The sequence below is a fragment of the Hippocampus zosterae genome, chromosome 4 (assembly GCF_025434085.1).
Source record: "Hippocampus zosterae strain Florida chromosome 4, ASM2543408v3, whole genome shotgun sequence".
In the NCBI taxonomy this organism is placed as follows: Eukaryota; Metazoa; Chordata; class Actinopteri; order Syngnathiformes; family Syngnathidae; genus Hippocampus; species Hippocampus zosterae.
Genome location: NC_067454.1, coordinates 16,316,493 through 16,341,568, shown reverse-complemented (window position 1 = coordinate 16,341,568; position 25,076 = coordinate 16,316,493). Strand labels below are relative to the sequence as shown.

Below are 25,076 nucleotides of genomic sequence, written 5' to 3'. Positions count from 1 at the left end.
CTCATCTGGCTCCTCTCGATGTGGAGGAGAAGCGGCTCGACTCTGAGCCCCTCCCGGATGACTGAGCTTCTCACCTTATCTCTAAGGGAGAGCCCGGACACCCTGCGGAGAAAACTCATTTCAGCCGCTTGTATCCGGGATCTCGTTCTTTCGGTCACGACCCATAGCTCGTGACCATAGGTGAGGGTTGGGACGTAGATCGACCGGTAAATTGAGAGCTTCGCCCTTTGGCTCAGCTCCTTCTTCACCACGACAGACCGATACAACGTCCGCATCACAGCAGACGCTGCACCGATCCGCCTGTCGATCTCATGCTCCCTCCTACCCCCACTCGTGAACAAGACCCCAAGATACTTGAACTCCTCCACTTGGGGTAAGATCTCCTCCCCGACCCGGAGGGGGCACTCCACCCTTTTCCGACTGAGGACCATGGTTTCAGATTTGGAGGTGCTGATTTTCATCCCAACCGCTTCACACTCGGCTGCGAAACGCTCCAGTGAGAGTTGGAGAGCCCCGTTTGAAGGAGCCAACAGCACCACATCATCTGCAAAAAGCAGGGATGTAATACTGAGGCCCCCAAAACGGACCCCCTCAACGCTTCGGCTGCGCCTAGAAATTCTGTCCATAAAGGTTATGAACAGAATCGGCGACAAACGGCAGCCTTGGCGGAGTCCTACCCCCACTGGAAATGATTCCAACTTACTGCCGGCAATGCGAACCAAACTCTGACATCGGTGGTATAGTGACCGAACAGCCCGTATCAGGGGGTTCGGTACCCCATACCCACGAAGCACCCCCCACAGAACTCCCCGAGGGACACGGTCAAACGCCTTCTCCAAGTCCACAAAACACATGTACACTGGTTGGGCGAATTCCCACATACCCTCAAGGACCCTGCTAAGGGTGTAGAGCTGGTCCACTGTTCCACGGCCGGGACGAAAACCACACTGCTCCTCCTCAATCTGATGCTCGACTTCCTGACGGACCCTCCTCTCCAGCACCCCTGAATAGACCTTACCAGGGAGGCTGAGGAGTGTGATCCCTCTGTAGTTGGAACACACCCTCCGGTCCCCCTTTTTAAAAAGAAGGACTACCACCCCGGTCTGCCAATCCAGAGGCACTCTCCCTGTTGACCACGCGATGTTGCAGAGGTGTGTCAACCAGGACAGCCCCACAACATCCAGAGCCTTGAGGAACTCCGGGCGGATCTCATCCACCCCTGGGGCCTTGCCACCGAGGAGCTTTTTAACAACATCGGTGACTTCAACCACAGAGATAGGAGAGCCCACCTCAGAGTCCCCAGGCTCTGCTTCCTCCAAGGAAGGCGTGTTGGTGGAGTTGAGGAGGTCTTCGAAGTACCCTGCCCACCGGTTCACAACGTCCCGAGTCGAAGTCAGCAGCGCCCCATCCCCACTGTACACAGTGTTAGTGGTGCACTGCTTCCCCCTCCTGAGACGTCGGATGGTGGACCAGAATTTCCTCGAAGCCGTCCGGAAGTCGGCTTCCATGGCCTCACCGAACTCTTCCCACGCTCGGGTTTTTGCCTCGGCGACCACCGAAGCCGCGGTCCGCTTGGCCAGTCGATACCCGTCAGCTGCCTCTGGGGTCCCACAGGCCATAAAGGCTCGATAGGACTCCTTCTTCAGCTTGACGGCATCCCTTACTGCTGGTGTCCACCAGCGAGTACGGGGATTGCCGCCACGACAGGCACCAACCACCTTATGGCCACAACTCAGATTGGCCGCCTCAACAATAGAGGCACGGAACATGGTCCACTCGGGCTCAATGTCCCACGCCTCCCCCGGAACATGGGAAAAGCTCTGTCGGAGGTGGGAGTTGAAACTCCTTCTGACAGGGGATTCCGCCAGACGCTCCCAACAAACCCTCACTATACGTTTGGGTCTGCCAGGACGGACCGGCATCTTCCCCCACCAGCGGAGCCTACTCACCACCAGGTGGTGATCAGTTGACAGCTCCGCCCCTCTCTTCACACGAGTGTCCAGAACATGCGGCCGCAAATCCGATGATACAACTACAAAGTCGATCATCGAACTGCGGCCTAGGGTGTCCTGGTGCCAAGTGCACATATGGACACCCTTATGTTTGAACAAGGTGTTCGTTATGGACAATCCGTGACGAGCACAGAAGTCCAATAACAAAACACCACTCGGGTTTTGATCGGGGGGGGCGTTCCTCCCAATCACGCCCCTCCAGGTATCACTGTCATTGCCCACGTGAGCATTGAAGTCCCCCAGCAGAACAATGGAGTCCCCAGCAGGAGTACTCTCCAGCACACCCTCCAAGGACTCCAAAAAGGGTGGGTATGCTGAGCTGCTGTTTGGTGCATATGCACAAACAACAGTCAGGACCCGTCCACCCACCCGAAGGCGGAGGGAGGCAACCCTCTCGTCTACCGGTGTGAACCCCAATGTACAGGCACTGAGCCGGGGGGCAATGAGTATGCCCACACCTGCTCTGCGCCTCTCACCGTGAGCAACTCCAGAGTGGAAGAGAGTCCAACCCCTCTCGAGAGAACTGGTACCAGAACCCAGGCTGTGTGTGGAGGCAAGTCCGACTATATCCAGTCGGAAATTCTCTGCCTCACATACCAGCTCGGGCTCCTTCCCTGCCAGAGAGGTGACATTCCATGTCCCAAGAGCTAGCTTCTGCAGCCGAGGATCGGACCACCAGGGTCCCCGCCTTTGGCTGCCGCCCAGCTCACATTGCACCCGACCCCTTTGGCCCCTCTCATGGGTGGTGAGCCCATGGGAAGGGGGACCCACGTTGCCTCTTCGGGCTGTGCCCGGCCGGGCCCCATGGGTGTAAGCCCGGCCACCAGGCGCCTGCCAACGAGCCCCACCTCCAGGCCTGGCTCCAGAGGGGGGCCCCGGTGACCCGCGTCCGGGCAAGGGAAACTGAGATCCATTAATTTTACTCATCATAAGGGGTCTTTTGAGCCGTGCTTTGTCTGGCCCCTCACCTAGAACCTGTTTGCCATGGGTGACCCTGCCAGGGGCATAAAGCCCCAGACAACTTAGCTTCTAGGATCATTGGGAAACACAAACCCCTCCACCACGGTAAGGTGACGACTCACGGAGGGGTGTGTGTGTGTGTGTGTGTGTGTGTGTGTGTATATATATATATATATATATATATGTACTGTATTTGCATGGTAGTTGGGGGTTGATATCCCATTGAGCATCTGATGTCAATTCAACATCCATATGACATCAAAATCCAATCTTCAACATTAAATCAAAGTCAAATTGATGCCATGTGCCCGCTGGGTTATGTTTGGTGTTTTAACCAGCACTATAATCCCAAATCGATTTCTTTCCTTGACATAGTGAAGCAAGCAGACACTACAGTAATTGTGTATTCTAATTAAAAACTAGAATGTTTTTTTAAAGAACCCTATACAATCAACACAGCAATATATATATATATATATATATATATATATATATATATATACACACACACACACACACACACACACACACACACACACACACACACACACACACACACAAGTTGCTGGGATCCATCAAATTTGTGCCAAACATAACACTTAGTCATCTGCCGAGAAAACGACAAATTTAACATTACACTCTGAATGAGACGAATAAAGGTTTTCTTATTCTTATTAAATATATTTATGTGGTATAACGTGGTCAAGAGCTGTGCCATGGACCTTGTGATCCAGAAAAATCCAATTTCTGTCTCGAATTTTATATCAATTTTAGTATTTGTGTGCGTGTGTGGGTATGTGTGTGCGTGTGTGCGTGTGCGTGTGTGTGTATTTGTGTGTGCGTGTGTGTTATTTTCGTCATCGTCAGTATTATTTAATATTCATTTTCAAAGTGGCACTGTCGATTTGTTTCATTATTCAGTTTAAAAAACGCGTCGACTGTGATGCAGTACGCTACATTTATCCCATTAGAAATGATTTAAATGAATACATTTCCAGGAATCTAAACTAATCACCTAATATGATGTAGAACAGGTCTTATTTAATGTCATTGCATTTATGTGTTAACTGTTGATTATGATAATGACGTATTTTCTATCAACTTAAAAAGTTGTCCAAATCAGTTTCTGATTTTTTAACTCGTGAATATTATGAAGGGGAAAAAAGGCACAAAAACACTTAGAGGTTATGAAATTGTATTCAGGTAAAAACACAATGGTGACTGAAAACTTTTGAGAGGCTGCTTGGCTCTATTCTACTGTTGTCTCACAGTGACCTCTTGTGGTTGAATCTTTCACTCCTCCCCGTGTGGCGTTTGCATGATGTGTCTGCGTTTTCTCCTCCTCCTTTGGCTTCTTTCCGTGTTCCAATAACATGTATGTTAATCGAAACTAACATGAGCCATTGGTATGTATGTTTGTCTTTAGATGCCCTGCAAATGCCTGGCGACCACACCAGAGTGTACAGTACGTCAGCCAGGCAGTTCTAGGTCACTTCACGACCCTAATGAGGACACGTAGCAGATGTTGGAGTAAGTCACATATAAATACGCAAGTCGCAAAAGTCAAGCTGACACTAAATTTCAAGTAGAGTCAAAGTCAAACAATTACTTCAGTTAAGCAAGTCATACAATCTTGCTCAGTCATATATATTCGCACCATGACACTTCCTGATCATCTGGTTTTTATTAGTCCCTAACCAATGTCTGCATTTTATAACACTTAATTGTCTTCTCACTTCAAGGCGTAACCAACATCAAGCTCAAATGAAGTCTGACCCAGCAATTGTTGTTTATAATACTGATTTATTTCCAACTGCACGGCTGTTTGGCTGTTCTTAGGTGAACATCATCTGAAACAAGGCGGCCTGGTGTCCAGTGATTAGCACGTCGACCTCGCAGTGCAATTCCAGGTTCAGTTCCAGCTCCGGCCTCCTGGTGTGGAGTTTGCATGTTCTCCCCGTGTCTGCGTGGGTTTTCTCCAGGTACTCCGGTTTCCTCCCACATTCCAAAAAACATGAATAGCAGGCTGATTGAACACTCTATAAATTATACCTAGGTGTGAGTGTGAGCGTGGATGGTTGTTCGTCTCTGTGTGCCCAGCGATTGTCCCCCACCTACTGGCCAAAGACTGCTGAGATAGACGTTTGTCTGTCTTTGTGTTATAGTGCCTTTCTCTTTTTCCCCATTTTTTAATTAACAAAAATATGCGATCCTTGAAACTAAATGTAATCATTTTATGAGCTCACTCCAACTTGCCAAACAAGTTGGCTTTTTCAATGTGTCTGTAATGGCTTGTAATGTTTGCATGCGCTAAACCAAACATAACGTCTCTTTCATTATACCAAATGAATGTTGTACTATCTTGAAAATGCATTCATTGAAATATAAATCTGTAAGATTTTTCAAGTCTAAGGCGAGTTGAGTCTAAATACGATGTTAAAGTCAATTAAGGCTTCCATAAACGTCAGTACAGATAGTCCCAAATCCTAAAACTTGCAACTTAAGTCTGACTCTAGTCATGTTTGTCCAGTCCCAGCCACAAAATGGATAGCATGCCTCTCATACTCATATTTGAAGTATTAACTCTCAATATCTGCCATTTTGAAACAAATAGTTTTCTATGCGTAGTGTCGTACATCGCTACATTTCAATTGCTGTGTTGATTGTATAGGGTTCTTTTAAAAAAACATTCTAGTTTTTAATTAGAATACACAATTACTGTAGTGTCTGCTTGCTTCACTATGTCAAGGAAAGAAATCGATTTGGGATTATAGTGCTGGTTAAAACACCAAACATAACCCAGCGGGCACATGGCATCAATTTGACTTTGATTTAATGTTGAAGATTGGATTTTGATGTCATATGGATGTTGAATTGACATCAGATGCTCAATGGGATATCAACCCCCAACTACCATGCAAATACAGTACGCCGTCTTCGGGATGTGAACGGAAAATAAATCACATCAGACCTGTCTGACTGTCGTTTGTAGTGAGAAAATGATTATCCTCCAACTCAAGTGGTACATTTTTGTTGTGACTTTGACCTGATAACATCAGCAGCACAGGGACAAACTTTGTGTTTTGAGGCAAGGCCATTGCATGAGTGCCACATCATTTGGAAAACCCGTGGTCTCTGCGCCTAATATGCTCACCACAGTCACCATGGAGGTGGCCCAATATTTTAGATGCAGGTCTAAGTTAATCACTGAGTGATGGCGCTGCTGTGAAGTATGCTTGAAATGTGTGAGGAAAATGATAGGAATTCCACCTACATTTCATGTGGGCTGGGATTGTCCAGTCATTCAAGTTTTGGAATGACTGGAGGGATGATAATGGAATTGAGACAGTTAGATGCTCCACTATGCCTCTGTATCAAATTTAAGTGTGGATGAATGAAATGGTCGAAATTACATTTACAAATATCTAATTATTTTTATTTCAATTTTTTTAATAAGTGTGGAATGATGAGAACTCAATCAGAATGTTTGACTGAGGGGGTTTGGGTTCCATTTTTTTAACTTTCCGAAATTAGTAACAACAACTTTCACGTGGTGAAATTCCATGGTCCAAAGTTTGTTTGGTAGAGGATATACGGTAGTGAGCTGAAATTATGTGAGAAAGTACAAGTCTATTCTCACCTGATGACGTTGACGAGGGCTTTGTCCTTATACGTTCAAGCCTCTAAAAGAACAGAAAAAATACAAATCATGGTCCTAGGTGTGACATTGAGTTGGATGTGTGGATGCTTGTCCTTCAGTATTCACACTTGTAGCCCATATGTCATAATGATGCACACTAACATTGGTTTAAACGCTTGTCCCCCTGGTGGGCCTCAATGTGCGCCTCAGTGATGAGATTCGAACTTGACACCAGCACCACCTGTGCCGGATAGTCAGACACCCCATATCAAGAGTATGTGATAGATTGATGTGCGAGTATTCCCATAAACCACAAGACTTGCATGTCTTCGCAAGCCTTTGTAACAGCGGGATAAAGCCCAGATTTTGTCGGCAAAACGGTGGCAACGCCACGAAGATGAAGCTGCATCACCATTTGAATGATTTATCGGCCGCTGGATTGTAACGCCCTTAAAAAGCAATAACGGGTTATACAAAAGGTATGACTTAAATGTTCTTTGTGTTTGTTTGGTTTCATAGGCAAAGGTGGGATGATGTCACGTCTAAATATACACCTTTTCGTCATATGATACCTTCAAGCAAGATGACCTCATTTCATGAAAAAAAAAATAAAAATAAACAAAATAATACCATACATAGAGTTCAATGGAAGCATCGATACATTCTACACAGAGGCTTACAAGTGTGAAACACACGTGTGTCATGAAAAACTCTTTATGGGCCTACATTGAATTTTCCTGTAGGGTATTAAATCGAGACACATTTCCAGTAAGATGATTTAATTCAAATGCCCATCTAAAAATTAACTGGGGCTTGAAATTCCTCAATCATATTTTTACATTGACAATCTGTTGAGCAAACACATCCATTTGCAGTTCAAAGTTTGTTTGTTTTTTGGTTTTTAATGTGCCTTACTTTCTTTTGTGAACTGGTTAATGATTTGCATGCAATTGCTCGCATCCTTCACTGTCAATTCCTCCTGGACACCAGCAGCATACCATTACTGACATGGCTCACATTGAGACTGCATGAGCTAACCAAAGCATCTTGGGCGGGTGGATTGCTCTCGTTTTAAAGAAAATGTAGTTAACTTGACACCGCAGGTGGTCAAGACACCAGCAGATGGAGACCTTCACATTTGCTGTTTTCAGTGGGCGTAAAATTGCATCTTGTTGTAAGATCTAAAAAATGAAGTCAACGCTGTAGAAAAGGAGGTGTGAAGGAACATTTTTCTTCTTGTGAAATATTTAGAAGGTCTTTGTGGGTTACTTAATTCACCTTGTGACGCTGTCGATGTTATTCATAAATCTTAAAGCTTATAGACATGTTTTGCCAAGGCTCACAAAGCAGGCTACATGCATTAAACTGCAGTGGTTCTCAGCCTACTTTTATAAAAGTTAAAAACAATGACGATTTTTATTTTGTTTAAAAATAACCTCTGAAAACAGCTTACACCGCGTACTGCCCGAAGATGGTTGGGAGAGGCTCCAACATGCCCGCGGCTATTGTGAGGATAAGCGGCTCAGATAACGGATGGATGGATAGATAGATGTTACTTTGACTTGCAAGCAATATTTTTGATAAGAGCGCTGCATGGTGGCAGTGAAGTCAATTCAGCTCACTTCACAACAAGAAACAATTTAGCACATTTTTTAATCAAAATTTTAATGGCACTCACAGTTGAAATTTACTGTCAAATTATACATGAAGCAACGTGAATTACTCATTGCATATGTAAAAGAACAATATAGCTTTGCTTTAGATACGTGTTTCACTCAATGCTAACAATGACGGGCTAAAAAAAAAAGCGTTGGCGTCAGCCTCGCTTGGCTAGTCAGCTAGATCATTTTGTAAAAGAGGTTTTGTACTCACTGATGTTCATCTAGTTAAATAAAGGATTTGAAGTTAATGGCATATTGCGGCAGTGTTATAACCTTTACAGCAGGTGGTTGACTTGTTAGCACGTCCACCTCAAAGTGAAGAGATCTGGGGTTCAATTGCAGCCCCGGCCTTCCGGTGGTGAGTTTGCATGTTCCCCCCGCACCTGCGAAGGGTTTTCGTCTGGGTAATCCGGTTTCATCCGACATGCCAAAAAAATGCATCGTAGGTTTATTGAAAGCTCAAAATTGTCCAAAGGTGTGATTGTGAGTGTGGATGGTTGTTTGTCTATGTCCTGCGATTGGCTGGCAACCATATTTGGACAGATATTCAGGCAATTCACTAAATTGTGACTGCTGAACCCCAAATATCTTCACCGATGAAAATGTTGTTCCTGGAGTCTTGTAATGTACAACAATAATTTTCCAGGGTTACAATTTTGAGTGCCCTCTAAATGGTTAAGTGAAGTGAGTTACTAGCGGATTAGTCTCAATGGATTGTCTGACACGCCTGCTCCCTTTCCCCACTGTCCTGACCTTTACATGCATGCATTATGTAGCATAAACCATCAAATAAATTGAATTGACAGTGGTTGCCATTTCATAGAGTGTACTTTTTTAACAGAGTCCCATAGTGTGACACCTAAAGTAAGCTACACTAACACCACTGTGTTTGATGCACTAATGAGGCAGCCTTATTTCGAATGAAGGGTGAAACTGGACTGAGAGCAAAAGCAAAGGACGGGCGGGCAGTGCGCTGCGCAGGTGTCGAAAGCTGAGTTGGTAGTAAGTAGTGGTATCACGAGCATGGATGCCTGTCCTGTCCCCATCGATGCATTGGTAAAGTGACATCAACTGTGAAATTGCTCATTGATGACCAGGGGAGGGCTTGTCCATGTGTATATAAAGGCCAGAAGCCCACTCCCACCAAAAGACTGATCAACAAGTTTGACTCCTCTGTTTATGTACCTTGTGTCTGATCACAACAGCAAAAATAAAAGGAAAATCAAAAGACATTTCCTGGATATAAGGACAAAACTGGTAAGATATTGGCTTGATATTTTTCCCCCTTTGGAAGCTGTGCTGCTTGACCAAATTAATTTTCATACAGCGATAATTCACAAGGAACTTTTCTTAACCCGATATCTTTCTTATTTTCAGCCCATCATCAGCATGTTCGTGCTACGCTGCTTTGAAACAACCATTTTTATACTCCTCTTTTCAAGTTTGCACACAGATGCAAAACCACTGAGGTAAGCGCCGTTCTAATGTGTGGGAAATCAATGCTGTCTTTTCTAGTCAAGGAGGACAGAAAAGAAAAAGAAGTCACTCATTGATCATTCATCATCTTTTCCTCAGAGTGACTGTGGTATTTTTTTGTGTGCAGAAAGAGAACCATCAGTGAGGTACAGTTAATGCACAATGTTCAGGAACACAAACAAGTGGGAGAGAGACAGGAATGGCTCCAAGAAAAATTAAAGGACATTATTGTTACCAGTGCCAACCCCCAACATAGACAATTAACCTCAATCCAAAATATATTCCCAAATGAGGTTCTTGAAGAAATATTAAACTGACCATTGTAGAAGTATTCACGACTGTGTATTTGCAATGTCTGTTTTATTCATTAATTTATTATACTCAGTCTATGATTTATTAATATAACTAACTTACTATACATTGCTCTTTTTATTTCTGCTACAAAAAAAGAACTAGTGTCTTTTGTATTCATGATTGTCAATGTCTCAATTTGTACTTTGATTGCATTATTTTTGAACACCAAACATAGTTTCATTATATAAAGTAGTGAATTTGGAAATTAATTCAGGTTGTCCTTACTGTAGTGGACCAATTGAAGTGTTTGTCTTAGTCACCATTATCTATTTGTTATCTGTGCTTTTTTTATGCTATTGTACATATACAGTTTGGCTCGTTCATTTTTGACTTTTAAGAATAATTACAAATACATTGCACCGCGCAAAATCACTGCAACCTCTTACGTTTAACATTTTGAAATGACTCTAAGTTTTAGACAAATGAGTATTGATATCCAGTGTGCCGTACTGTTTGTGCATTTGTTTCGGAACAATAATGTATTTAACCTGAAATATAAACTCTATGGGGGAAATTATGCAGTGCTGTCCTGTCATTAATAACCAAGTATTTTGCCTATCATCAACTGTAACGCCAATGCATTACTATATGTAATTTTCATTGTCAAACATTAAAATGATGAATTGTATTAAATGTGTTTTTACTGAAATTGCCCAAAAGTACAGTGTACATTATACGTGATAAATTACAGTATGTGTTTCAAATACTCTACAGCAAGTGTAACAAAAACAAAATTGTTATTTCAGAAGTGTGCATCTCACACATAGGTTGGTGACCCCTGCCGTACAGTATTTGAAGAAAAAAAGTGAAGCTATAAATCGCGAGACTTGACAAGAACAACTTTTCGGACCTTAATAATATGATCCTTTGTCAATGTTGAACCTTATGAGTATCGATGTTAAATATGACGATGTAGTTACATTTTGGATAAGCCCATTTATTGAATTCGAAATCTGAAAAGAAAAATAGAACGTCTTTGTAACATTCTCGCGATACTTGGCAATCATTTTTTCCCAATCCTTTTTCGGTGGCATGATAAGAAAAAATATAATTGAGAATTTTATAATATATATTTATACATATATTCAAATTTAAAACGTTTTACAACCTCACCAACGTTTTTAAAATGTTTTAAAAAATTAACTTTCTGAAATTTGACGAGAAAAAATGCGTCACATGGTCACGTGACATCAGCTACATGACTGTTTTTGAAAGGAGGCTGGCTAACTGGCTAGCTGTCGGGATTACACTTCGGCGGAGGCTTACGCCAGTTTGGTAACTATATTTATATTTTACGGTACACTCATAGTCCTTGTGCCACTGCAATGCCGGGCTGGCCAATATTCCCTGAAATAATGTCGAAATGTGTTTGTAAATGGATGCTTATACCACGGGTTCTAATGCTAGTTGTGTAGGAGTGCTGCTAACGCTGGAAACTCGCTAAAAGAATGCTAATTATACATTTGTAATCTGATGACCGACTGCTTTTGATGGCGAGTACTATAGGGAATCAATTTATTTAAAAGCACGCCACTATTGAATTCTGACCAAACGATTGCGTGTTGGGCTAAAGGCTAGCGGTGGATTTTGTGTGTGGAGTTTTGATCAGCGGAACCAGTCGACGTCTACTTGAATATGAAGACTGATACTTCCGGAGCGGACTTCCCCTTGTTCGGGTGATGGCAACGCGTCTGCAGTCATATGACAGTAACTCCAGTGACACCGAAAACTGGGAACGGAAAACTACAAGCCGACCTCGCAAACTGTGCAAGCATTCGAGGTGAGCTACCCAAAGCCGATCAGCCAGCGAGCCCTAATTCATTGATTCATTAAAGAAGCAAACGACTCCGATATGAGATAGTAAGTAAAATAATGTCATTTGATTGTATCTCATCATGAATTGTTGCTGGTGGACAATCTGATTAATGATAGGGTACATTAGACAAGTTTAACTTGTTTGTAATATAAGAGGTGGGGGGCGGGGGGGGGGGGGGTCCATAGAAGTGATGTTGTGAAGTTGGCATCTGTTAGTTGAATAATCACGTTTTTCTGAGATGTCTTTCCAAGTACAGTTTGAAAAGTACTCTTCAACATCTAATGAAGTATTAACCCAACTATGTTAGTACAGTAGTTGTAAATCTACACGCTAGATATTTGAGGGGTATTTCTAATATTTTGTTTACCTGAATTACATAATGAAATAATGTGGAGTACAATAAACATTATCAGATCATTAGTATTAACATGAATGAGTAATTCATAAATCAGCTTACACCAATTATGCAACCAAATCTGGAGCGTTATCACCTCTACTTTTCATCTTTCATGAAACAATATACAGTATGTAAACATAGTGTGGACTACACCTCTTAAGCACTGAACTTATCTAGACACTGCATAGATCAGGGGCGCCCAAACATTTTTTTACAACCTAAAATCTACTTTTCGATCAACCAACCTCCCGTGATCGACCCATTAAAGGTGGATTTTTCCAGAGAATTTTGGTTGAACTCCCAAGTTGTACTACTTTCAGGACCCTTGACTTTACAAGTTGCATTGAAATGCAGCCCTTTGTTTTAGTTGTTGTAGCACGAGCAGGTTTGTAGCTGGCATTGGTTCTTATCTGCTTGTCGATGCGGCCTGACCGCATTCTGTGTGCATTAATCATCCTTGAATCACAACACTTTGTAGACCAGGATGTTTCATTCTCTCGCTACTATTGTTTCCCATCATGTGCCGACAAGATGGATACAAACTGGCAGCCCTGCTTGTGTGGTCATAGTTGCTCCCCCACAGCGAAATGAAAATGAAATGTCCTGTAGCTAACGGGTATGGACATTGAGTCATCTTTTGTGTTGAAGCGCAGTAGTCAAGCTCGCGCATCTCGAGTGGAGCCCCAACAGAGGAAGATGAGCCTGCATGGTGCCAGCGGGGGCTGCGACCGCTCACGTGACCGCCGCCGCTCCAGCGATCGCTCCAGGGATTCCTCGCACGAGAGAGAAGCGCAGCTCACTCCCTGCATTCGCAACCTCACCTCACCTACACGTCAACACAACAGTGGTGAGTATGAAGGGGAAGAAGAGAAGGGCCTCAGTGGGAGGGGGTCATGGTCAAGGTACACAACTCTTGGTGGCTTGTGCCAGAAAGCGGCTCAATGCGTCTATCAACTTCCTGCTCACATTGATGAGATCAGATAAGAACATCTTGATTTGTCTCACAATGGAGAAATTCCCAATTGGCTTCACATTCTCATTTCTTTACAGGTACAATGCAACCCGCCTATTGGCTGTTCACAAATTCATTTTTGCACTTTCTTTCCCGCCTATCCGTGGCAATTTTCTGGAAAGCTCGCCAATTGACATTGTTTGTGCTTTTTTTGGGGGGTAATGCTGTAAGATGCCACACAACAGCACCAAAGCCATGGATAACAGGAAACTAGTAACTGGCCAATCAGCAGTAGAACATGGGTTGGTTTCACCCAAATCCTGGTTCTCGCTGTTAATTGGATTAAATTTTTTTTAAGCTTTTATGAAAATACAGTTGAGTTGAGAAAATAAACATGTCAATCAAAATGGTTACTTTAATGCTGCTAACATTTTTTGCTTTTGTGACACCTTGAGCTATAGATCAACAAAACCAAGACTGCTAAGCTATTTACAGCGATACAAGTATGAAACACGCAATGCATCAATTAATCATTTTTCAGACCAGGTATGAGCACTTACATGTGAGCGCTCAGTGATACCACGTACCCATACTTTATTGCGCCGTCGTGTTGGAATTAATGTGTGCTTTCGGGAGCGCAAACCTTACTTGAGCATGGCATAGGGTTTATTGAAAATACAATAGATCTTCATTTATATAGCGCTTTAACAACAGCTGCAGCTATAAGTGGTTCACAGAACATTTAACATCCTATCTTGAGAGAAACAGTCTTGTCATAAATTACGTTCTAACATCCATCTGTATGTTTGTGTGACAATCAGGTCAAATCGGTTTTCTGGTTGCCTCCGCCTGAGCGGAGTTCTTACAACAGTCAACTAAAAGTGTTGTCACCTAGTTTTACCATAATAAAGTATCTTCACACAGGTGAAATAGTTCCTACCCGGGAGGTGAAGTATTGGCGTTGTAGTTTCGGAGCCTTTTTTTGCGTCCGAGGAGGAGTAGAATTTCATTGTATTTGCTGCATACAATGACAATCGGGGCTTTCTCTTCGACAAGAGAAATGCGATTGGAAATTTGATGAGTGCTTGAGGCCACGGCGTGACATCATTGATGAGTTGTTGCTTTTGCGGCATGACCTCATCTTTGATTGTCTTTTCTAAGGAAGTCCTTGACGCTGTAGTTCTTAGTCATTTCCTCCTTAGTTAACATTTGCATTCATTGGGAATGGCAACTTGAGAGCTGTTTTACTCCCTCGTCGTGACTGAGACATTTTAAGTGGGACATTTTATTGTGCCTTAGCACCACTCTGTGTTGGTGGTTGCGTAAAACATTTTTTGGTTTAGATTTTGGTGCTTGATAGCATACAAAAAAACCACACAGGCATGCCCAAAGACTTTGGGATTGAAATGCTATGAGCTACAAAACAATCACACATGTTCAAGTCAATCCAGGTACCAGAAACTACTGTGAATATTAAATGTTCTAGCACGCATTCAGAAAGCAGCATCTTGTGTCAAAAATGAAAAGCAGACGACACAGTATGTTCCTTTTCTTTCCGTGCGCACGTAGAACGAGACCGTGATGGTGGGCCGTCATCGAGGCCCGGCAGCCCTCGGCCACAGAGGGTCTCCCCCAGTGGCTCCAGCAGCAGCGGCGTGGTGAGCAGCCGCAACAGCAGCCTTTCCAGCATCGAGGGAACCTTCAAAGGTGTGGCAGTGGGAGAAATGGTCTTTGTGTACGAGAACCCCAAGGAGGGAGCGGCCAGCACCACCCTCTGCAACCGAAATGTGCGGACATCTGAGAGGGTTACGCTCATAGTTGACAACACGCGCTTTGTGGTGGACCCCTCAATCTTCACTGCGCAGCCCAATACCATGCTGGGCAGGTATAGAACTTTTTCTTTTCAGTTTGATGACTCACGTAATGTGGGGAATGTCTCATTTGTAACCAAAGCTGCTTTCTTTCAGAATGTTCGGATCGGGACGAGAGCACAATTTTACAAGGCCCAATGAGAAGGGAGAGTTTGAGGTGGCCGAAGGAATCAGCTCAACGGTTTTCCGAGCAATTCTGGTCAGTAACTTTGTCCGTCAACGTTAACTCGTCATTTTCTCATGCGGTGATTCCCAGCCGCATGAGGACCGTGGCACGGTCGTATGACGTGAGAAATGATCCAATTTTCCTGTAGTTCTCTGAAAATGATTAACCACAAATGATGCATCTTTGAATTATCTATGATAGGCACAGCAATTAAATGCCACTTACACTCGATAGCAGAAGCTACATACTGTAATTAACCTGTACACCCACATTTTGTTACTTTTTTGTTTGGTGGTGTGCGCAAGTTTTATTTTTTTATATGTTAAAAGAATGTGCCTGGGCTCAGAAAGCCTCACGTATTGATTGGGTCTCTCTTCGTTTCTGCATGTTTCTGTTGTCGCTGCCAGGGCCTAACTGATCAGGATTTTTTGAAACCAGTTTCAATATTTTATATTTAAAAACAAAAAAAAGTATAGAAATCACTGAGCGACTCTATTTATGCCGCTTCCTAAACAAGTTCATTGCTTGCCATTTCAAAATAACGGGCCCGCGGCCCACTTTAGGTTTCTGTCCTCAATCTTATTTTGTGTATCCGTCGAATTGGTTGATTTTGCGGTTGTATCATCTGCGTAACTGCACCGCTATCATGGTTGAAGAAGGAAGTGATTATTCGCAATGACTTGCAAACCACAAGTCAACATGCTGTGATAAAGTGAGTGAGTGGGAGGGAGGGAGGAATGTTTGGCTCGCACCACAAGTAAGTAGCGAATAATTAGTCTGACTGCTTGTGATTCCCGCTCATCAACATTCTTGTTTTTTTGTTGTTTGTTTTTTTGCCGGGAAGAGATTGTGTATTGATCCTTGTTGACGTGGCCTCATTCTCAACTAAAATTGGCACTTTGTATATTTGACACTGACTTGACTGCGTGTTTTGTGTCTCATTGACAGGATTACTACAAATCGGGGCTAATCCGTTGTCCTGATGGAATCTCTATCCCCGAGTTGCGGGAGGCGTGCGATTATCTATGCATCTCTTTTGACTACAGCACCATAAAATGCAGAGACCTCAGTGAGTGCTTTTTTTTTCCATTGAGGAAGCCTTTATTTGAGGGGATTTTCTTGCAATGGACATACAGCACATAAAACTCACAATCAGATTTTTTTCCCTCAACTAAATAACTACGGTTTACTGGTTTAATTTCACTCTATTCCAACTATTTATACACAACCAGTAAAAGTCCATTCCGTATGAGATCCATTTTAATCTATCGAGAACAAGAGTTTCAGTCCCGGCTTGTCCTCAGGTGCCCTGATGCACGAGCTGTCCAACGATGGCGCCCGGCGACAGTTTGAGTTCTACCTGGAAGAAATGGTTCTACCTCTGATGGTGGCGAGCGCTCAGAGCGGCGAGCGCGAGTGCCACATCGTGGTCCTCACCGATGACGACGTGGTCGACTGGGACGAAGAGTACCCGCCACAGATGGGAGAAGAGTACTCCCAAAGTGAGTGCGCCGCACGGCAAACGCAACCCTTCCACATCAATCTCAATTGAAACGATACGAAATTTCCTTGCAGTCATTTACAGCACAAAACTGTACCGATTCTTCAAGTATATCGAGAACAGAGATGTTGCCAAGTCTGTTTTAAAGGAGAGAGGATTGAAGAAAATACGACTGGGCATTGAAGGTAAGTCATGACAATTCTTGAGCCGAGGCACAACCTTTATGTTGGGACTGTGAGGATAAGTGGATCAGTTGATGGATGGACACTTTTTTTCCGCGTCATTTTTTAAATTTTAATTTATGTATATAACAAAGTACGCCAGGGCTACATAAGGGGCACTACAAGATACTGCTTTATATATGTATTTTTAAAAAAAAGAACACATAAAAATGTATATTTAACACAATTGAGTGAACATGTTTATGTGGCCTTCGGCAACCGTTGGAGTTTTTCCACATGGCAGCGTCAAAAAATTATTTGCCCACGTCTGAGCAGCTGTCTCGGACAGTGGGCCAGTGCCCACTTTTTTGCACCACAGACCGCTTTCAGATATTTTGATGAATCGACAAAGACATGGTGCAATGAGACAAAGTTGACGGTCTGGTTGGCGGTGTCAGCACATTCAGCCACCGTCGCCACTCCTTAAGTCGAGTAGTCGTTCCTGGGTTGGGTCATGCCAGCCACCAATAAAGGTTGTTCATATGATCCAACGCGCCGCCATGCCGACTTCAACCTAAAGGCCTCATAAGTAGTAATGTATATGGAGATCGAGTCTTGAAGTAAACTTTTTTAATTGTTCTGTCTGTGATTGTATGTCGCTGGCATAAATCGATGAACCTTTAAAGATATAGTAGTTGTAGAAAGTAATAAGTCAACATTTTGAGCGCATGTCGCTGTCCAGGTTACCCCACATACAAGGAGAAGGTCAAGAAGCGTCCCGGAGGTCGTCCGGAGGTCATCTACAACTACGTCCAGAGGCCCTTCATCCGCATGTCGTGGGAAAAGGAAGAGGGCAAGAGCCGCCACGTGGACTTCCAGTGCGTCAAATCCAAATCCATTACCAATCTGGCGGCGGCGGCAGCCGACATCCCCCAGGACCAGCTGGTGGTCCTTCACCCGGGCCCCCAGGTGGATGAGCTGGACATCTTGCCCAACCACCCGCCCGGAGGCCACCCCTACAGCAACAACTACAGCAACGAGCCCTACCCCGAGGGACCCCCGCCTGCCATGTGAGGACCCTTGAGAGCCCATCGGACCCCGCTCCTGTCCCTCTTGTCCACCTCCCAGCATGCTGAAGCATGGAGCGCACCATACGGGGGGCACCATAACCGTATTGCCTTGACACCTCCTTCGCAGCCTTAGAAGCCAATAACCTGGTGGACTGCTTTGATTTTCTTTTGTTTTTTGTTTTTTTGTTTGTTTTGTTTTTTTACTTGACCAAAGCAATTTATTTTTCTGTTTGCTAAATATTCAATAAACACTTTACTTATTATTATTGTTATTATTATTATTGACAATGTTGTACCCCCATTTGTTGGGTTTGGTTGAGCACTCTTGTGATATCAATGTTTCCCCTCAATCATTTTGTTTGGATTTGACATGTTCCCGGGTGGCTTGATGACTCCAATGTGTGCTTTATACTGAAAAGACTTGGTCATAAAGGGACAGGGGGGAGAATCATCACTTTTCATCTGACCTCCACGTGTTAACAGTGTAATTGGATGTGTTTTGTCATTGGCTGGATGTGAAATGTGCTGTGACGCTCCTACCGCAAACTCAACATTAAAGCAGAGCACACGGGCGGGCACGCTCACAATCTTGTAGTGCAAAGCTTGAAACGGTTGCCAAAACAATGTTTCAATAAAAGAAAAAAGTGTTTTTGCGCTTGTGCACTTTGTTCATTTAAAGAACATGAGGTGCATCAACATAGAAACGCAGTTTGAGCATTTATTTATGTAGTTAACTCTTTAAATGTCACAAATTCCAAAAATCGAAGATAAACGTTTGTCAATTAGAATTGTGAATCAATCGAGTCTACGCCAACACTTTGGTATGAGCACATCTATTACGGTTCGTGAGATACCACATATAGCTCCTATTCCAGAAATGTGAGCTATACATTTAAAATGTTTTTGTATGCCTGCTTACTATGGAATTTCTTTCCCCCTAAATCACGTATGTACCCAGTCAGCAGAGGCATCTGGCTCGGATTCGGCATTAAGCTGGCACAGCTGGCTTTGAGTCGGCAATAGCATAATGCATGTGGGCTGAACACGGCCCATGAGTGGCAAAGGAGGCACTGGCTTGCCTCTGGCAACCAGATGAGAGCCAGTTGTGGAGTGAAGTATTTGGGCCAGAAATCCATTTACAACTCCGGCCCGTACATGGCCAGCCAGTATTGAGCCACCATTAAATGCAGTTTCAGATATATTTTTTCAACACAGCCTTATTTTACAATAGCACACCGATGTGGAATTCCATTCATCAAACACACACACGCGTGGTGCGCGCGAGGTTCAATCAGGCCCGCGGGATAATTTAAAAATGAAAAAAAATGCATAAAAGACAGAATTAATATTTTTAATAAGGTGCAATTCATTGAGTATCCGCTAGGGGACACCTTTGACCAGAGAAAAAGACAACAGCAGCCTCAGTCCGTCACTGAGACAGACCCATGACAGCAGACGTTATCAATAGCACTCTCACTTTTACGCATTTAATAGCACTCTCCTTAGTTTGTAAGGTGTAAGCAGGGATTACATTTAGATTTTATATGCACGTGTAAATGGTTTAAAACTTCCTTTCTTTATAAAGCTTGTTTAATCATAAAGTGCATTACTATATTTATCAATACCAATTACTTGTTAAAGTTTGGGATCAGGTGCAATGCATATATGTGAATGATAAAAGTAAATTGTACATTTGTTGAAGGAAATGTAAGGTACTGCATGAAATGTTTTGTAATAGATATGTTCATTAAATTTCAACATTTTCCAAATGTTCTTGTGCTTCTTTATACCAAAACAAAGGAAAGACATATTGTCTTTTTTTAATAGCAATGTATGTTATCATTTTAATGGTCCGGCCAACTTGACATCTACCGAGGCCGTATGTGGCCCACCATGTGAAATGAGTTAGAAACCAGTGATGTATATATAGTAAGGCATTTTTAGCCGAAAAAAGTAACCATGTACAGAAAGACGTTTTTAGCCGGAAAAAAACGACCATGTGTAATAAGGTGTTTTTAACCAAAAAAACCCAACCATATATATAGTAAGGCGTTTTTAGCCGAAAAAAACCCCGACCATGTACAGTAAGGTATTTTTAGCCGAAAAAACCCCAGGACCATGTTATAGTGAGGTATTTTTAGCCGAAACCCCCCCGACCATCTATAGTGAGGCGTTTTTAGACGAAAAAAACGTCCATGTATAGTAAGGCATTTCTAGAAGAAAAAAACTGACCACGTATAGTACGGTGTTTGTAGCCGAAAAAAAACAACCACGTACAGAAAGTTTTTTTTAATGCGGGTCAAATATTGCTCATGAAAGATGTGGCTTAGTTGAGGTTGACTTCAGGCTGATATCAGGAACCTGTTCTGGCCCAGCGTCGGGCAGGAGTAGGGCCAGATATGGTTTTACAATGCGGCTCAGATCTGGGCCGAATGCGGCCCACATCATGGATGCCAGACGTGGGCCACTGCAGAACCGTCATTCATTGAGGTATATGGACCGAGTGTGTGTGCCGTGTCTGTCCCAGAGCTGGCCCAGACCAATCTTGCTGACTGGGTACCCTTTCATTGCTATTAGAGCATTGAGCATCTACATTAGATTCCGTTCCTTTCATTTGCTACTGTATCGAGTGAATTATCCTACGAGTACAAAAAGAGAATGACCGCCAGTTCATAAACCTTGTGCAGGCTATAAACTGATCAAACAATTTTCCATAATGTTTTATGTCAATTCGTCCACATTTGTCTCCCAACGGTTGTCGATTGATTGCCAAAACTCATTTTGAAAGAATATGAATACGTATGAAAGTTGATTGTATCTCAGACAAATTTACTCCAGGAAACAATTACCTGTCATAACCACAAGGAGACGCTGTAGGTCAGTACTTGGCTCTCAGGTACAGTATTGCGTCTAATCAATAGAATTCTATAATTCAATTTGAATTGTAGAATTCCATTTGAATTCTTCAAATAAGTCATGGTCTGTCATGTTGAGAGAAGTACAGCAAAAAATTGGAGATGAGGAACTAGTGTCTCTATTTTCTGGACGTCGTTATTGCACTCGGTTTTAGGTATTCATCTTGCCATCTTGTTTATCCTTTAGAAATGTGTTTTTGGGGGATATATTTTTCAGTTTTCGCTTTTGCTAGTTTCATTTGCATTGAAAACGTTTAACACGTTTTAGTGCAATAAAAAATACACGTGTTTCCCCTAACAAGGAATAATTGTGATGAGTCATTGTGATTTCAATACTGAAAATAAAAATCTGGATTATCATTAGGGGGCATTATTGTGCACCCCCATTTTCTACCACAAACCATTTTATGAGATTTCACAGACGTTCATGAATGTACAAAGTACATTAACAAGCCGTTAGCTACATGATGCTTTCGCCGTAATCTGTTATTTATTTCTCTGCTTCTGTATGTGTAAAAGCCTAACCCAGTGCAGTTTTGCAACACAATCCTCTGCCATGATACTTGAAAGCTGACGTTGTCCCTGTGACTCCCCCCACTCAATTCATTAACCATCTTTCTTTTTAATGGAACAGAAAAGTTCACTGATTAGATTTCCGGAAAGCGGACATTTTGGTGAGTGTGTAAGTGATACACAACAAGCACGCCCTTGAAACAATGTGCTGTGGAGAAAAAGGCTTTGTTTGTGTTTGTTTGTTTGTGTGAGATAAATCCTTCCAGCAAGGGGCGAATTGAAGATGTGAATTCCAGCGGAGCCCAATTACAATGTCAACCGTTCATCTAGCCGTCCATTTAGTGCCTTGTCCTTGTTAATGTCTCTGCTGACTGAACATTTTATAGGGAGTTCTTCCAATTTGGGATTTGTTTAATTAGGAGGCCATATGGGCTAAAATACAAAAAGAAGAGTGACATAATAAACTGCACTAACATTACTCATTTTTCGCAGAGAATAAAGAACATATGCCCGTGAGTATTGTTATTTTGTCTGTAATATATCACTGCAGCGAGATGGATGGGAATATTGTTTGCTTGCTTGTTTTTGCATTGTGTGCTAACACTAGACTACCGGTACTAGTTGCCTCTTCTGTTGTATTATGTTATGGAGTGATTGGTGAAAAAAACCCTACACAATAAAAAAAAGTATATCTTGAGCATGGTGGATAAATAGCGCCTTAAGAAGCGGTCTGGTACCATGTGGTCCCGGTGCATAGGTCAACATGGAGCATTACAGGATTAACACACCTGCCAGCAGCACAACCAACGGCCTCTAATGAGCAGCCACAGGCGAGCCCGGGGTGTTAGCAGTGGCCGAAATGCTGTTTGAGCTGATCACCACTTTCTCCGGCGTCAACACCTTCATTAGTGAGCTCACAGGGCATCACTCTCAGGGGCCCAGCAAAGACACACATTCCTGGGATTGGGGAACACCAGCTGGTGGCACCATCAAGAGAAATTTTTCCTGATAGGCGAGGAATGTGAACTACCACAGGCCAAGTAGGCCATTACATTTGATGAAAATGGATTTGGATCCAATGGAATTTAAAGCAGGAAGTGCACGACATGGGGGTTTTCATGAGTTTTTCAGGATACCGTCACTCGGTATGACTTGCAAACAAAAATTGGAAAAATGAATGCTAGATGGGGACGGCGAGCTCAACTAAACTCACTTCACAAAAATGCAGCAGTTTGGCAATCATGAACAATTCTTCAAAAAATAAGTTTCAACCACTTTATGGCCGCTCCAACTTGAAGTTGACTGTCAATCTGAACATTGTGCAGTATATGTTTCATATTCAAAACAAGCTCACCACTTTGCCTGAGAACGCTCAGCTATCTTAATGCTAACAGACGCTGTAAAATAGTGTGTGTGTGTGTGTGTGTGTCTGTCTGTATACAAAGGTTTTTAGTGGTGTAAGAAATCTTTGTGAGAGTGAGAGATTTTTGTTGATGTGAGTTTTCTTGGTATGTTTGAGTTTTTTTATACAAATGTTAGAGTTGTTGGTGTGTTTCTGAAGTTTTGGTGGGGTGTGAGTTGTTTTTGTGCTTCATTTTTGCTCAATGTGAAGTCTTTATGTGCGCGTGAGAAGTTTTTGGTGTGTGAGTTTGTTTTATTCGATTTATTTATGTGTGAAATTGTTGTTTTTCTGTGTTTGAGTTATTTCGTTTGGCGCAATTTACTTTGGTGTTTCATTTTGTGTGTGCGTGTGTCTGTCTTTTGGCTGTTTCCAACGTGACTGAATGGAATTGCACAAATGTCAGGTTCTGATTACATGAAGAGTCCCAAATGTCTGAAGCTACTTGAAGTGCATTCAGGAATCTGAAGTGCTCCTCTCATCAGGAAGTCTGTCGCGTAGACAATTACTTTGAGGGGGTTGCAATGTTTGCCTCGTTGGCGACACTCTTTGTCATCTCCTTTTAAATCCATCCATCCATTTTCCAAACCGCTTGATCCTCACTAGGGTCGCGGGGGGCGCTGGAGCCTATCCCAGCTGTCTTCGGGCAGTGGGGGGGGACACCCTGAATCGGTTGCCAGCCAATCGCAGGGCACACAGAGACGAACAACCATCCCCGCTCACATTCACACCTAGGGACAATTTAGAGCGTTCAATCAGCCTGCCATGCATGTTTTTGAAATGTGGGAGGAAACCGGAGTACCCGGAGAAAACCCACCCAGGCCCGGGTAGAACATGCAAACTCCACACAGGGAGGCCGGAGCTGGAATTGAACCTGGTACCTCTGCACTGTGAAGTCGACATGCTAACCACTGGACTACCGGGCCGCTCCTTTTAAATCATTGCACCAAAATGGATGCAAATGTGCAATTTTTATTCTCTCTTTTTGGTACAAACAAAAGCGTAACATGCTTTGTTGTGGCATTTGAAATATGAGTTTTTTAAAAAAAGATTACGTTTTTTTTACGCGTGGGCGCGCACACACACACACACATACACACAGTGATTATCTGCCAAGCATGACAGCAGCACTCACCAACCCAAAGTGTGAAAGAGAAAAGAGCAACTGGTAGTTTAAAATATAATATAGCCAACACAACAGGCTCGAGTTCAACACCATCAAGCAGCATACTGAGAATTATTCACCACCCGACAATAAAAACTCTGACCCTACTGAAGCAGGAAATTCACATACCAAAAAACATGGACTTCGAATCCTTTGATGACCCTTCGAACCCTTTGATGACTTCCAACCCTACTGACCACAAGACGTTTGACCCTGAGAACAACTTGGACCCGGACAATAACTTTTTCAAGACCGACCGACCGACCGCGAGGGAGCCAGCGATGACCGACCGTGAGGGAGCCAGTGATGACCGCAAGGAAGCCAGCGACGACTGCAGGGAAGCCAGCGACCGTGAGGAAGCCAGGAGACAACCAGCCTGCGACCACCGTGAGGGAGCCAACGACGACCGCAAGGGAGCCAGAGACGACCGAGAGGAAACCAGCGACGACTGCAGGGGAGCCAGTTTCATTGCAATGCTTGTGGGTAGACAACATTTTTTCGCTAAGATGCCCGCGCGATCATAGTGAGTAGGTGAAGTAGGTACGTTTTGAAAAGGGACAGACGGAAGGACAGACCACGTGCGGGACGACGCGCAATATATATATAGATGAAATCTGCAAGGTCTCAAAACTATTTAAATGTGTCCTATTTGCTGATGATACAACTTTCTACTGTTCTGGAATAAATCTGAAACAGCTCCTGACAACCGTAGAAAACGAATTAAACAAATTAAAAAACTGGTTCGACAGAAATAAATTGTCACTTAACCTGAAAAAAATCAAAGTTAATTGTTTTTGGCACAAGACCAATCAAACACCAAGCTAAAATTATGGTAAACTCAATTGAAATAGAAAGAGCGTATGAAACCAAGTTTCTCGGATTAGTAATAGACTCAAAACTATGTTGGAAACCACATATCGATAACGTAAAAAGAAAAATAGCCAAGACCGTAGGGATCCTCTACAAAACCAAGGAAGTGCTAAATAAGAGATCTTTGTACACATTATACACTTCATTATTATTACCATATATGACCTACTGTGTGGA

General features: G+C 43.1%; 1 protein-coding gene and 1 long non-coding RNA gene across 4 annotated transcripts; both read left to right on the top strand.

Annotated features, from left to right (window-relative positions):
• The first annotated feature begins 3,584 nt into the window (after positions 1 to 3,584).
• Positions 3,585 to 10,013, top strand: LOC127599619 (uncharacterized). The gene is made up of 3 exons (XR_007962152.1): positions 3,585 to 4,502; positions 4,812 to 4,954; positions 9,651 to 10,013. It is a non-coding gene; the product is annotated as an uncharacterized LOC127599619 (long non-coding RNA).
• Positions 10,014 to 11,262: 1,249 nt separating this feature from the next.
• Positions 11,263 to 18,685, top strand: btbd10b (BTB (POZ) domain containing 10b). Of its 3 annotated transcripts, none has more exons than XM_052063649.1 (9): positions 11,263 to 11,378; positions 11,703 to 11,883; positions 12,970 to 13,163; positions 14,838 to 15,153; positions 15,236 to 15,338; positions 16,254 to 16,374; positions 16,610 to 16,807; positions 16,881 to 16,991; positions 17,710 to 18,685. In XM_052063649.1, the coding sequence occupies exons 2-9, from the start codon at positions 11,783 to 11,785 to the stop codon at positions 18,039 to 18,041; spliced, it is 1,476 nt and encodes a 491-aa protein (XP_051919609.1). In that variant the 5' UTR covers positions 11,263 to 11,378; positions 11,703 to 11,782; the 3' UTR covers positions 18,042 to 18,685. The 3 variants fall into 3 exon arrangements, with proteins under 3 accessions (XP_051919609.1, XP_051919611.1, XP_051919610.1); XM_052063651.1 differs by having other exon boundaries at positions 11,266 to 11,378; positions 11,713 to 11,883; XM_052063650.1 differs by having other exon boundaries at positions 11,270 to 11,378; positions 11,677 to 11,883.
• The last annotated feature ends 6,391 nt before the right edge of the window (positions 18,686 to 25,076 follow it).